At 44.5% G+C, this 14,722-nt stretch overlaps 1 protein-coding gene across 1 annotated transcript in view; it reads left to right on the top strand.

Annotated features, from left to right (window-relative positions):
• MYH15 (myosin heavy chain 15) overlaps window positions 1-14,722 on the top strand; it is a 46,737-nt gene that overhangs the window by 25,487 nt on the left and 6,528 nt on the right. Inside the window, 13 exon segments of the mRNA XM_035897556.1 lie at window positions 520-665; window positions 1,241-1,331; window positions 2,318-2,707; window positions 3,718-3,844; window positions 4,959-5,077; window positions 5,539-5,735; window positions 6,761-7,110; window positions 7,678-7,802; window positions 9,926-10,041; window positions 12,061-12,253; window positions 12,962-13,165; window positions 14,659-14,719; window position 14,722. The exon segment at window position 14,722 is cut by the window's right edge and continues 61 nt beyond it. Of these exon segments, the coding sequence (XP_035753449.1) occupies window positions 520-665; window positions 1,241-1,331; window positions 2,318-2,707; window positions 3,718-3,844; window positions 4,959-5,077; window positions 5,539-5,735; window positions 6,761-7,110; window positions 7,678-7,802; window positions 9,926-10,041; window positions 12,061-12,253; window positions 12,962-13,165; window positions 14,659-14,719; window position 14,722 (2,120 nt within the window).

Raw genomic sequence — 14,722 nt, 5'->3', positions numbered from 1 at the left:
AGATGGCTCTGCCTTCATGTTTCCCCAGGCTTGTTTGTCCACCACTTAGCTTCATGAGTCTGAAATGCTGCGAAGCTTTGAAATGTATTCCTGCCCTTTTAGAAATTATTGAGGATTTAGGAATGCAGTCCTTGTACTGTCTGTAAAAGGTGTAATTACAGGAATGCTATAAAAACTTATCTATGTACTTCAGCCTTTGAAAGGAGTGTGATAACGAGGGAAAATCCACTCAGTTTGCATTTGCAGTGTAACTGGCATGAAGTCAAACAGAACTTTGCTGCTAAGAGAACTGTAGTGCTTGCACAAATGTAAAGCGTGGACTAACCCTTATGTTCTGTTTCTTTAGCCCATATGTCCAGTGGCTGCTAGAAAACAAAAAATGTAAAATAGGATGCTTGTACTTAAGTACTTCTGCTTCGCCACTTGCTAGAGCGCAGCACAAAGCTGGGCTTAGCATACGTCTGACTGTTGCAAGCCATCTGTGTTCAATATATTTAATAAGTGACTTTGTTCCTAAAGCTTGAGGGCTCACTTGAACAAGAGAAGAAAGTGAGGATGGATCTAGAAAGGGCAAAACGCAAACTGGAAGGGGATTTGAAGCTCACCCAAGAGAGCGTCATGGACTTGGAGAATGATAAGCTGCAGATGGAAGAAAAGCTAAAAAAGTAAGAGACTGATTCTGTTGTACAAAATAAAGCAGCACAGTTACCACTGTTATTTCAGAGCCTTCAGGTGTCATCCTGCTCTGATAGTGGCCAAAATGAAAATCCATGACAGAGTGTGTAGCCAAGGAGGGAGGGAAAAATCACTCTTACTTTTGCACAGTATACCTGAAACATCAGAATTCATTACACTTTTCAGCATTTTTAAAAAAAAAAGGTATTTATTTTTTTCATTGTTTAGAGGAGAAAGCTGAAGGAAATCTCTATATAACTAGCTATGACTGTATTGTTGAAAGACCTGACTCTGTTAAATATATTTTTCCACTGAGTTGGAAAATAACGTTACTTTTGTGTGACACAAAGAACCAAAAATATAATTGCACAAATACATGCAGAGTCTTGACTTGGAAACGGCTGCTCAGAGGAAGATGTGTTTTCATGCAAATAGCAATACATGAGGATTGCTTTCATTTTTAGATACTCTAGAAGTTTTATTGAACAACTCTTTAAAAATTGCAAAAGCCTAGCTTGAAGCTACAGAGAAAATTGTCACAGTAGAATTTTCCTTTCTGTGGCAGGAAAGAATTTGAAATGAGCCAGCTGAATTCCAAGATAGAAGATGAACAAGCTATAGTGATGCAGTTGCAGAAGAAGATCAAGGAGCTTCAGGTCAGCTTGCTTTTTTCTCACGTATCTTAGGATGAGTTTCTCTTTGTACTTCACTGAAGGGCTTTGCAGAGATTTTTCATGGCTATCTGCAGCTTAGCTTTGAGACCCAAAGTGGTGCAACTGTGTAGCTTCCCAGACTGATCCCTTTTCCCCTCAGGATGCTTGCTCTGTAGTGGTTCCTTCCCAGTAGCAGGACATATGACCACAGAATGCCTGTGGTTTCAGACAAGGCAGAAAGGCTCTGGTGTTTTGTTTTGGGCCAATAACATTGTTCCAAACCATGGAGCTGAGGGTCGATGCTGGGGAGTAGTTCAGCGGTGATTAGCATGGATTTGAAATTTAGGGGAAGGGCTCAAATGCACAGGAAACTTTTAACAGAAATGAAAAGGCCGAAGAAAGTCAGCACAGTCCGAACAAAATGTCTTGACCCAAAATATCAGCTCTGCTTTTTTATAAACAAAGAACACTTGCCTAACTTGGTCGTGAAGTGTAGATTGGGCAAAATAACTGTTTCATAAAAAAGACTGTCCCAATGAATATTTGTTATTTGTGCAATTCTACATACTGCTGTATTTGAAATCCTGTCTTAACACTCCTAAAGAGAGGCTACTTCAGTCACAGAGTTCTTGAAATGGGACCAGAGTCCCTCCCCTTCAATGGCAATTTGTTGCTGCTACTCCTACTATCAAGTATCTTCTCTCATGTACTTCCACTAATGTCAAGTCCGTGAATATAAGATCAATCCATTGACCTAAATGTCTTGAACTGGAGCTTGGAGAGCAACCTACTGTGAGAAAGATGTAACTCATCATTCTTATTCTAACACAAGGTCTGATTTATTGGCACAAATGGGCAAGTTTCTGCACTTCCACCTGTGTTGTGAAGTGTGGGCTGGCAGAGGGTTTGACAATTTGTAAGGTTCTTGAAGGTGTTCCAATGGGAATCATCATGAAGGTGATCTAAAGGTGCTCGTGTCTCTTTGGTAGGCTCGTATAGAAGAACTAGAAGAGGAGTTGGAAGCAGAAAGAGCTGCTCGAGCCAAGGTGGAAAAGCAGAGATCAGATTTGGCCCGAGAGCTGGAGGAATTAAGTGAGCGACTTGAGGAGGCTGGGGGAGCCACAGCTGCCCAGCTGGAGATGAACAAGAAACGTGAGGCGGAGTTCCTGAAGCTGCGGCGGGACCTCGAGGAGGCCCCACTGCACTACGAAGCCACAGCTGCCACCCTGAGGAAGAAGCATGCAGACAGTGTGGCTGAGATGGGGGAGCAACTGGACAACCTGCAGCGGGTCAAGCAGAAACTGGAAAAGGAGAAAAGCGAGTTGAAGATGGAAGTGGATGATCTGTCATCCAACATGGAGCAGATGGTCAAGGGAAAAGTAAGGGTCCTGAGGCTTCCCAAACCTCAAAAGGTCATGTGTAGCCAAAGCTGGTCTGAAGGTTTCCAAGGACACCTGGTAGGGCTGAAGTGTTTTAAAAGGTGGTGTCTTGCAATCTGAGGGTGATTATGTGCATAGTGTCATCATTCCCCCACCCCCTTCCCCAGCTGGTGGTATAACCCTTCTTACCTGGAGATGGGACAGCAATTAAGATGGCCTGTCTAAAACATGTAGTGCATACCCACTTACAGGCATACTGTTTATCCGTATATCTTGGAGCACAAAACTGTATCACTTAAATTGTGCTCCCCCAATGAGAGGCGGTGATGACTGGGGTGATGCCATCCAAGGCTGGATATCTCCCATCCTAAGCAGAGTCCTCTCAGATCCTGCCCTTCATTCACAATTTTGACCCATGTTGGCAAGGAGTGCAAAGCAAAGGCTTGCATGACCATTGCGTATTTTTATTTCGTATGGCTAAATTGTGGATTTTGTTTCCTAAGCAAATAATCTTGGTAGCTTTCAGAGCGCTCTACAGAGTTCTTTCAGTGCAAGTGAAGAAAATAAATTTCAATATTCTGAGAGTTAGAAAGCTGTCATAAAACTCAATTTATGATAAATAGCAATTAAGCAGAATCAGTAAAGCAGTTTTCATTGGAGATGATTTTCCCATCTAGCAATTAAGAGGAGGCTTATGCCTGAACTTCATAGGCATGTGATTGCTTTTGAAGTTCTTGCAGAGTCTTTTTATGCTGCTGCTTTAGTTCAGAATGCAGTTTGGGAAAAACAAATGGGGAAGGTGCTCCGATGGGGAGACCCCTGGCCTTGGACTGTAGACACAGGACTACTATTCCCTGCTTTACTGCTGTGGTATTTGTCTTTGCTATCTGCCATTTCTCTGAAAGGCAAACAAACAAACAAGCAAAAAGGATACATATGGAAGCTGCTGCTTCCCAAACAGCTGCCTGGAGGCTACAGCTTTGTATGTCTTGTCTCCTGATTCCTGCTAGGCAAATGCAGAGAAACTTTGTCGCACTTATGAAGACCATCTGAACGAAACAAAAACTAAACTGGAGGAAATGACTCGCCTCATGAATGACCTCACTACTCAGAAGACAAAACTCCAGAGTGAGAATGGTACGTGTCTGTGTTCAGCCTAAGATAAGTTACTGGGAGTCTATCAAGTGTGTCTCAACACTGTGTCAGCGAGATGCATTGTGCAATGGCATCTGCTTGAAGGTGGCTGGGTTATGATGGCTGAATGAAGCAGTGGCTTTGTGTCTTTTGACTTTCCTATCTTCAATATTTTTATAAGCTCGGTGATGGGGAACAACCTTGCCTTCGACTGCCTTTTAAAACAAACCTTTAACCGTGTTTACCAGCATACCGTGCTACCATCTCATGAGCTGAAATGGATGTGCCAGCTAGGTACCCAGTTTCAGGAACACAGATGTGTATATCTGTCTTGCCCCACTAGAGGGAAGGTGAAGGAGTTGGTGTACTGCTGCTGTCTGTGTGAATACCATCTTCCTCAGCATGACTTTCAGTATTGCACTCTAGAAGACGCTCACATCCGACCAAAAATGCCACGTCCTCTAAGTGCTTGCTACCTTTTTTTTAGCCAGAGTAGTACTATTTAATCTCTGCATCCTCATCAGATATCACTGTTCTGTGTATTTTTGAGGAGAGATTTTTCATTTCCTTTCTGTTTTCATGTTAGTTCTACATACTCCCGTGAGGCTGCGGTTTCCACTCTGCAGTGACACCTTTCTTGTGATAAATGAAGTTTTCCTTATGTATCCCTCTGTTCTGTATGCTGGTCGTTGTGAGGTTCTCAGGGTACTTTGGAGCCCTCTGAAAAGAAGTCTGTGGAAAACCAACATAAAGCAGTGAGGAAAAGTATAAACAAAACCAGCTACAACTGCACATGAAAGTAAGCATCAGTCTAGTCTGATCCACGAGCTGAACTAAAATTAATGAATCGAGGTATTGGCAGTACAAATAATAAAAAACCCCACAAAACTAACAGAAAAACCCCCAAACAAACACCTAAGGAATACTATCCTGGTGAAGGGTCTGAAGACCTTTTTGGATTACAGGTTACAGGTTTGGAAGAAGCTTCACAAGAGGTCAGCCACAATCACTGTTAATTCTTTTCCTCAGCATAATTGGACAGGTGGGATTTTGATTTTGGCTGGTAATTTCCTGGTCTTACCTTTCTCCTCCCCCATTTGATTAAATCCTGTGACAGGTGAATTTATAAGACAGCTTGAAGAGAAGGAATCACTGATAAGTCAGCTGTCCCGGGGGAAAACATCGTTTACACAACAGATTGAAGAACTTAGGAGACAGCTAGAAGAGGAAACCAAGGTAATGCTTTGACTGTGTCCCATTCATTGAGATGGAATGGGGAAAACTGTTCATGTTCATTTGTAGCCTGGATAAAAGCTGAAATGAGACATAGGGAGACTGCTTCCTGGTAATTGTACTGATGTTAAGTTCCTGCCACTGACTGAGGCAAGTCATAGAAGAATTTGGGAAAATAATCAGTGTCAATCACTGCTAAATAAAACTTACTCAGTAGTATAGCCAAAATCTCAGAATTTGCATCTTAAAAGTTTGGATGCTTGTCCAGTCAGTCTTGGTAGCTTCCTCAGCATGTCACCAGTTAGGGATGACTTCAAACACTTCTTACCTCAATTGACCTGAGCTGTCAAGGCCAGAGGAAAAAAGCAAAAAAGGCTTAAGCCTCCATTTAAAATTCTAGGGGCTGTTTATTTGGGTTTTGCTGCAGGTAACCCTGCAATGCTGTGACCTTTATATCCCTGCAGTCCAAAAATGCCTTAGCTCATGCCCTGCAAGCAGCCAGGCACGACTGTGATCTCTTGCGGGAGCAGTACGAGGAGGAGCAAGAAGCCAAGGCAGAGCTGCAGCGGGCTCTCTCAAAGGGAAATGCAGAAGTGGCGCAGTGGAGAACGAAGTATGAGACTGATGCCATTCAGAGAACTGAGGAGCTGGAAGATGCTAAGTAAGTGGATTGCATGGGCTTCATCATGCCCTCAGCTGGGAGGACTCTGCTCCCTCAGTCTAGTTATGGCACTAAGGAAATAGGGCAATCTGGTTGGAAAAAGCCCTCTGGCTCATTGCTGTCATTTGAGGCTGTCCTGTTCTTTTCATTGCTTGAGCAGGTTAATGTTTCTGTTGAGTCCTTGTCTATGAGGTAGTGGATATGGATACTGGGGTTTATTTAAGAATGAACAAGATGAGATTAACCTACTTGGTTATCTCTCATACTCACTTTGCTTTGCACTGGTCCAGTGCTACATTCCCTAGGTCTTGACTTGCCTTCCCAGCAGGGAGATGATGGCTGCTCCAGGAAAGTAGGGCAGAAAGTCCTGTTGGCTTGTGCTGTGGAGCTGCTCACAGTTACCAGTCTCAGGTGTTATTGGGCAAGGTCTCTGAGCATCTCCAGCATCTGCCTCTGCACATGTCTAATCTGCAAGGTATTCCCCCACTTCCAGTACATCTTCTCTATCTAGCATCTTCACTTTCTTCTTTCTGGGCCCTCCTTTCTTTCCAGGACCAATTCTTCTTGCCAGGACTCCCAGCCCCCTGTTTTCCCAATCCAAATGGTCTACAAACAGAAGCCCAAGGTGTGACCATCCTCCTAACTAGTGGTTCTGTTTCTCTTAACTGGAGGAACATGACACTTTCATTTAGACCAGGTGTTAACAATTTACAAACAGCCCACCCTGGTTACAGCTAGCAAGTAGCAGACTGCTGCTTGAGAGTTCAAATGTTCGATTTCAAATATTTACACATATGCACACATGCACAAAATTATCCACCACGTGTCAGCATTCATAATTTAAGCTGTTTCTTTGCCTATCATAGTCCCTTCTCTCTATAGGCTCAATTTTTCCCCCCCTTCCCCTTGAAAACCCCCAGTTTTCCCTTTCAAAACTGATCTATTGAGAGGTTTGGTGTCAGTTTTTCTGCATAACATGGCAGCAGTGGCTCTCAGTCATTTCATTGTCCCTTCCCACCTGGTAGGAAAAAGCTTGCCGCTCGCCTTCAAGAAGCTGAGGAAGCGATTGAGGCGGCCAATGCCAAGTGCTCTTCTCTGGAAAAGACAAAGCACAGGCTGCAGAACGAGCTGGAAGACATGATGATTGACCTGGAGAAGGCCAACTCAGCAGCTGCCTCCCTGGACAAGAAGCAGCGTGGTTTCGACAAGATCATCAATGACTGGAAGCAGAAGTACGAAGAGTCACAGGCTGAGCTGGAGGCTTCCCAGAAGGAGGCCCGTGGCCTCAGCACAGAGCTCTTCAAGCTGAAGAATGCCTATGAGGAGACGCTGGACCATCTGGAGACGCTGAAACGGGAAAACAAGAACCTCCAAGGTAGGCTTCATTCAGCCCCCACATCCAGTGCAAGATCCATACCAGTGGACAACTGGAGAGATGCAGGTGCCCTGTGATGGCTGTGGGGAAAGAAGCTTATCTCTCCCTTGAGACTAGATTTCTGATGTGTTTGGAGACACTGACTGATGCTGGCAATGAAGGTTTTAAACACAGAAATTGGTATGACCAGAGGAGAGCAGGCTTCCCTTTGCTGTCCGTCAATGAAGCTCACTGGCAGAGGTCCCGGTCTCAGGGGAGGAACAAGAAAGATGATAGAGGTGCAGTGGATGAAGCCTAGATGGATCCCAAAGCAGAGCACAGATGGTCTGCAGATGACAGATAAAAACTAAACCACTATAACCACTTCAAAAAGCATTTACAAGAAAGCCTGTACCTTCAAGTTGGTCGGGTAAAAAGAGTTGCTGTAATTGAAAGTAAGGAAGTGTTTGGGTACCCACAAGCCCTTGAGGTAGTAGTTCGGGGCATGGGTCCTGTATTCATGCCCCATGAATTGCAGTATGTTTGGGACACTCTGGTCTCTAAATCTGTCCATCCTTTTTGTTTCAGAGGAGATTTCTGATCTGACTAATCAGATTAGTGAAGGAAACAAGAGCCTCCATGAAATAGAAAAAATCAAGAAACAGGTTGAACAAGAGAAGTCAGAAGTTCAGCTGGCTCTGGAAGAAGCAGAGGTAAGGGAAGAAAGCTCAAGGGAAGAGGAAAGGGTGTCTTCATCAGAATTTTCCTTCCTTTTTCATCCTCTTGGCCTCACAGCCAGTGTGTTGATTGTTAGCAAGTGCAACCTCTCTGCACCTAGCTTCTCTGGCCTGGCTAGCCAGTGTTTTCAAGAGTGACTGGTGACTTTTGGAGATGTCAGTTCTAAGATCATCAAGCGGGAGGCCCATTTGAAGGAGGTGCCTTGTGGTTTTGGGGTTTTTTTGTGGTTGGTTTGGTTTTTTTTTTTTCCCCTTTCAGAAAGCTCAGGAATCTTCTGCTCATCTCCTGAAAGTCCAGTCCTTCTCGCTCTCTTCAGCACAGAATACTTCAGTTTTTCAGGAATCGGGAACTGCTGAGAATTATAGTCTTATTTTATCAGATATTTCTAGTGTCTATTTTCCAACAACAAATTGACTATTTCCTGGTTTTGAGAATAAGAGGACAAACTTTCTGATTACTTAAAACTGTGTAAGGTCTCAGATATTGTGTTGGATACCGCAGCCTGCTTAAAAAACTGGTAGCAGTCTCGGAAACCAAATGAAAACAGGCCTTTTGGAAAATCTTTGACTCTCATAGGAGTTCGGTAAAGGCACTTAGCATCACCACATTAGTTTTTACAGCGGCAACTATGCATGTACCCGAGAGGGATGCCTCATCCCAGTTTCCGGAAACAAACCAACAATATAGAACAAGCTGATTGGAAATCCTGATTATTCATTTAAAGGGTTGGGTTGACAGGGTTGGTTTTTTTTAAATTTGGTGCATTGCAGAGCTAGAAAGGGGTGTAGGTGTTGCTGGCTAGAAGCAACACAGCGTATAACGAGGGATTTTTAGTGAAGACTCTGTTTCTTTTGAATTTTACTCTAAATAATATCTGCTAAAACAAACATCACCCAGTGACAGGGATCTGCTGAAACCTTAAATGCCGTGTGACGTCTTTTGTCTGTTACAGGATGCTTTATACTTTGCAGGGATTTCGCAGCCAAACAAACAGGTGTCATGATCAGAGCAGAGGAAAGATCATGTCTGTCTTCCACAGCTCTGAGATGTGGAGAGTGATTACGTGCTCTGTCAATACACTTTTCACACTAGAAAGAATACATCGGTTCTTGAGAGATCTAAAGGGCACACTTTACTTTCCTGGACTGTGTGGAACAGCTTCCTAAAGCTCAGTGAAATTAGGAACTAATGAAAGTAAAGTGGTGATGTATTTTTGTTTTAATTGTGAAAGAAATGGTTTAATACAGATTTTCTCCCTTCCTTGTGACTGTGGGTCTCCAGCAGTCGCAATGGTGACACGGTACTCCTGCCTGCTCTTCCCATTAATACGTTGTAGCTCCTTGGCATGAAGTGTGCGTTCGACTGACCTGTAGCTGCTGCATGATGGCCGGAGATTAGCAAGGATTTTGTACTGCTTTGTCTTCAGAACCTCTGTTCTGTTTCCATCACCTCTCAAGGGAAGCATAGTTAAGCCTGCGCAGTTCTACCCTTCAGAGAACACTTGCAAAATATATAGTGTTCAGTTTGGCTTCCCTTCCCCGTGCCACGCAAGCAGCAAGGAGTCAGGATGCCACTGAGCCTGGTTTGTGCGAGACCTGGAAGTCAGAAGGCCCTGTTATTTCAGTGGGGGCAGTTGTCAGCTTAGTTCTTGACTTCCATATATGAGAGAAATGTAAGAACAAAAGACATGGGAACAAACCTCCCTTGTTTTGTCATATAGAGCTGATGTCTGTTATTTCTTTCCTTGAAGTCGTGTTGCCTAGTAAGATTATATGGTAGGCTTTCAACGCTTCATGATTTGGAGACATCTTTGTGAGCTGGGGCATGCGTGGACCCCTTCACCCTCCCAACAACAATCTTGCTTTAGCTTTTGCCTATCCCTTATAAGCCTGTGAGTTTCTGGAGGGTGTCTGTGCAGGGGTGCGGAGCGGGGAACATCTGATATCAAAACCACACAGGCAGGGCCTAAGGTATACAGTGCTATTGGGAATGGGAAAAAAAGTGTGAAGGGATCAACTTTGTGCAGCACTTTGTGATTTGAAAAAATAAAAGAATAGTGACTCCTGGCCTTGCAAGCTCTTGGTGCTTTCTATTTCAGGGAGCTTTGGAGCATGAAGAAAGTAAGACTCTTCGTTTCCAGCTTGAACTTTCTCAGCTTAAAGCAGAGTTTGAAAGGAAACTGACAGAAAAGGAGGAAGAAATGGAAAACATAAGGTACTGTGCGGGAAGCAGCATGGTTTTTTAAGGGGAAAATATCAAAAGACTGGAAATATTCTCAAGACCCAAATGCACCACAGGTAACTGTGCCAGCACAAGCAGATACTGTCCATACCAGACACCAAGACAGCTCTGATTGTTTGCCAAAGGGTAGTCTTACCCCATTACCGTTTCTTAGTTCGAATATTCCTGTCCGTTCAGCCTCTGCCAGCGTATGCATAAGCCCATCACACATGTCACATAGCAGCCATAACACAACTGACTGGCATAACCAAAGTCGCAGCAGACCGAGGGCCGCTAAGTCTGTATGTTTACAGCATGGAGACAAGTAGGTCTAGAGAGCTGTCTTCTCCTAATCCTCTAGGGTGGCTGCCTCCCAAGGGGAGCCGCAGGCAAAATCAGCTGCACAGCCGCAGTGGTGCTCAGATCTACCTTATCTGAAGACTATCTTTACCTCTGCATTTAGTTAATTTACGCAGTTATAGCTACACTGATTGTGGGAGGAGGTGAGGAGTTTGCTGTTATGTGTACGCCATTTGGGTAGGCAGTGAGAACTGCAGAGGTACAGAAAGTAGGAATGTAAAAGGAGAGGAGGTTGCAGGTGAAAGGGATGAACAGGAAAAATGGAAAGCAGTTAGATCACAGGAGGATGATGTCTTTTGTCTCTCCCCTCCCACCCAGTACAAACGCTCATCTGAAGAGTTACACTCTTAAAATGATGCTACACTGGGCCAGATTTTCAGCAGTGTGTGTGTGCAGTTCTTCAGACCGCTCCGTCCTTGACTTCGTCAGTGTTGCAGCTCTATTAATCCAAGAACCATGTAACTGTTTCTTGGCAGGATAAAGGGTAGGGAAGAGGAAGTCCAAGGTTTACCTTGGCCAATGTAGATGCAAGGATTGATATGTTAACTGTTTAAAAAAAAATTAATGTTTTGGCCCTTTCGCATACTATCTTCTATTGTCCCGCAGATGTCTCTATTACAGAGATCTCAGGAACACCTATCCCAATCAATGCCTTCTGTCTCAGCTTTGTTATGAGTGTTTTGTTGTGAAGTTGTTCAGCAGTCGTGCTGTGTTGTTCCCTGGAATCTAGGGCACAGTTCAGTATCTTGCTGAAGCAATAAGGCCCTCAAGGTTTTTCTTGCTGGCTTGGTGATTTCCCAATCGTCTCCTACGCTTTCAGTAAAACTTGGCCAGCAGCAAGAGAAATGTTTCCTTGTGTGAGTCATATTCTGTGCTTTCAGTTACCTTCTGGATGTGAGACCAAAACTTTCATCATAGGACTCGACTGTCAGAGAGTCAGGAAAATTAAGCACCTGTCTGTATCTGTTTTCCCTTCTTTAAATTGGCACTAAGCTGCCTTTCACAGGGGGACCAAGCTGTTAATTTGGGTGGGCTTAATCTCTCCCAACTTTAGATGTCCATAACACAGATTTCTATTCCTGAATTATTTCCCTTACAAGAGAGCACAAGAAATGTGTTTCAACATCTACTCTGAGACACAATAAATTGTAGCTTACATGTGCCATTTACTATAAAGAGCACCTAGATTAATTAGCTCAGAATGTAACTGCCTACCTTCAGTTTGATTAATCCTCTCCACTAATGCCTTCATAAAAAAGCTGAGATGTAAAACATCCCAATAAATGATTCAGTAAATAAGTTAGTAAGTGACTGCTAAGCTTGAAGTGCTTCTTGTTAAGTTCAAACCTGTACTCCCTTGAGTTTACAAGAGATCCAAGAGAACTCCTTGCTCCAATATTGCCAAAGAAAACACATGAGAAGGATGCTATAGGTGCTTACAGATCATGAGTCAGCTGAGGGTGTGAAGCACACCAGCCAGTTAGATGGCAGTGAGGCACTGGAAACCTGTGCTGTGTGTGTCATTGAGGAACATACTATTCCTGGAAATGAGACACTTTCTGAAAAGTGTTGCACATAGTTCTATGTGCCTGTGAAGAGAGGAAAATTACTCTGTTCACCCTTCACATCCTTTTTATGTTATTCCATAACCAGGAGAAATCAGCAGCGCGCCATAGATTCACTGCAGTCCACCCTTGATTCTGAAGCCCGGAGCAGAAATGAGGCCATCCGGCTCAAGAAGAAGATGGAAGGGGACCTCAATGAGATGGAAATCCAGCTCAGCCATGCTAACAGGCATGCTGCAGAAGCAACAAAGTCAGCACGTGTCTTGCAGACACAAATAAAGGTACTCCAAGAGCTGCCAGTCCCAAGCACCCAATGGTAGGTGCGGGCTGCGTTTCGTTAGCACAGGGCAAAACAGCAATGGTGATGGTAATTGAGAGAAGCTATTCCCAAGGATGTGCAAGGAAAGCCCTTAATGATCGTGTCTGGTGTAAGAGAATACTGAAATATGGATTTCTTCCAAGACTTGTATACAAGCTGGATGAGATCCAGTCATAAAACCCTTGCTGGCTACAGCCTCCTGCAGGGGCAGAGAGCTACAGCATGAGGAACTGAAGATCTGTGATCTTGTGAGCTTGCAAGTCCCTTAAAAGTGGAGAAGCAAGTCAGTTGGCTGGAGTACAGGGAGTGTTTGTATATTCAGCTTTGTTGTTTGCTTCAACATTTGTAATAGCTTAAAAAAAAAAAAAATCCTTTGCTAAGACACCTCTTAAGTCATCACCTCTCCCACACCTAAGTAGCTAGTTCTGCCTCAGGCAGAACCGCCAGCTCTGGCAGATCAGTACACACACATTTTTCCCCCATTGTACCATATACCACACAAGCTATTCAGCTTAAAGTGTGGGGGAAACCTTTCTCCAATAAAGCAGCACTGGAATTCTTGAGGTGGGCCCCATGCAACCGCTGCGGTCTGGGGTCCTCTTATGCAAGCACAGTGGGCTGAAATGGTGTTGCACTGGTAAAAAGACCCCAAACATCTGTTTCATTATAGGAGCTTCAGGTACAGCTGGATGACTCGGGACACATGAATGAAGATCTGAAGGAGCAGCTGGCAGTCTCTGACAGGAGGAACAATCTTCTCCAGTCAGAGCTGGATGAGCTGAGGGCTTTGCTGGACCAGACTGAACGGGCGAGGAAGCTGGCAGAGCATGAACTGCTGGAAGCCACTGAACGTGTGAACCTGCTTCACACTCAGGTTGGCTTTTTCTGTCCTCTCTCCCTCAATGGGTTAAACTGAGCCTCGTGTGTTAAGCACTGACACTGTCCATGGCCGTCATAAGGCAGACACACCTTGCCCTCCTTCAAGGGAGAAAATGAGGGAGAGGAAGCAAGTCACTCTGTAGTTATGCAACCTCGCTCCCTTCAAGTTAGCTGGAATTGATGATTCAGCCAACTGCTTTAAACAGTTTCCAGAAAAAGTGGTTATGGAAGATAAGAGTAAATTTAATTTCTTTCCTTCTTTGGTGCCATAAAACCGGTTTCCTGATTTAATTAAGCCGTGGCTGGGATGGTATGGCATTTCTTTGCAGGAAGCGACACTTCAGGGTGTTGGTGTCACTCAGCAATGAAAACTGCAGGAGGCTGGGTTCTAACAAGAGGTCTGTTATGCAGGGCAGGAAACTACTCCGCAGCAAAGTGCCATCTAGGTCTTCGTTAATATAGGCCTTTGGCCTTTGGCTGGATGGACACTGCAGTTTTTACAGGGCCATGGAGGGGTGTGTCCTGATGCACCAACATTTTTGATACAAACCTGAAGATTCTCTTCACCAAATAATTAATGGTCAGAAGGAAATGAAAATGTGCTACAGACTGGAGACGTTTTGCAATGTTTCCTCCAGCCCATGGTGCCATGGGCCTTCTGTTTTAATGACCTCATTGACTAACTGATTATGGAACTGGCTTATTCATTCTTCTATTTCAGCATCTTGTTTATTATTTTATCTAAAGCAAAACCTGAGTATTTACAGCTTTGAGAATATTTTTAGTATTTCCTCAGTATGAAGCTAAGCTATGTAGTAAAGGCCAGCCCTTACCGCATACCTGGGTCTCCCTTCCCAAATCATAGAGTCGTAGGATCCTTTAGGTTGGAAAAGACCCTTCAGATCATTGAGTCTGGCTATAGACTTACCACTGCCAAGGCCACCACCAGAACATGTCCCCGAGCGCCATGGCCCCACGTCCTGTAGAGCCCTGCAGGGACAAGGACTCCACCGCTTCCCCGGGCAGCCCGCTCCAGCGCTTGCCAGCCCCCTCGGGGAAGAGGCTTTTTCCCAATGGCCAATCTAAACCTCCTCTGGCACAACCCAAGGCTGCTTCGTCTCCTCCTAGCTCTTGTTCCTTGGGAGAAGTGACCACCCCCCACCTTGCTACACCCTCCTTTCAGGGAGTCACAGAGAGCGATAAGGTCTCTCCTCAGGCTCCTCTTCTCCAGGCTGCACAACCCTGGTTCCCTCAGCCGTTCCTCATCAGACTTGTGCTCCAGGCCATTCACCAGCTTCGTTGCCCTTCTCTGGACACGCTCCAGCACCTCTGTGTCTTTCTTGTAATGAGGGGCCCTGTACAACTCTGTAATCCAGGAGTTGCAAAAATCAGTAAGCCTTGGTGTGCTACGGTATTTGGAGAAGTTATGTCTCTAATCATCACTTTTCCTCCTTTTCCACTGTTCCTTTGGGGAAAACTTAACAAAAGAACACAAGCCTGATCAATCAAAAGAAGAAGCTCGAGGGTGACATTTCCCAGATGCAGAATGAAG

Source organism: Egretta garzetta, unplaced genomic scaffold, assembly GCF_000687185.1.
Source record: "Egretta garzetta isolate BGI_Z169 unplaced genomic scaffold, ASM68718v1 scaffold367, whole genome shotgun sequence".
Taxonomy (NCBI): Eukaryota; Metazoa; Chordata; class Aves; order Pelecaniformes; family Ardeidae; genus Egretta; species Egretta garzetta.
Note: the sequence above shows the minus strand (reverse complement) of the source record. Positions and strands in the feature narration are given on the sequence as shown.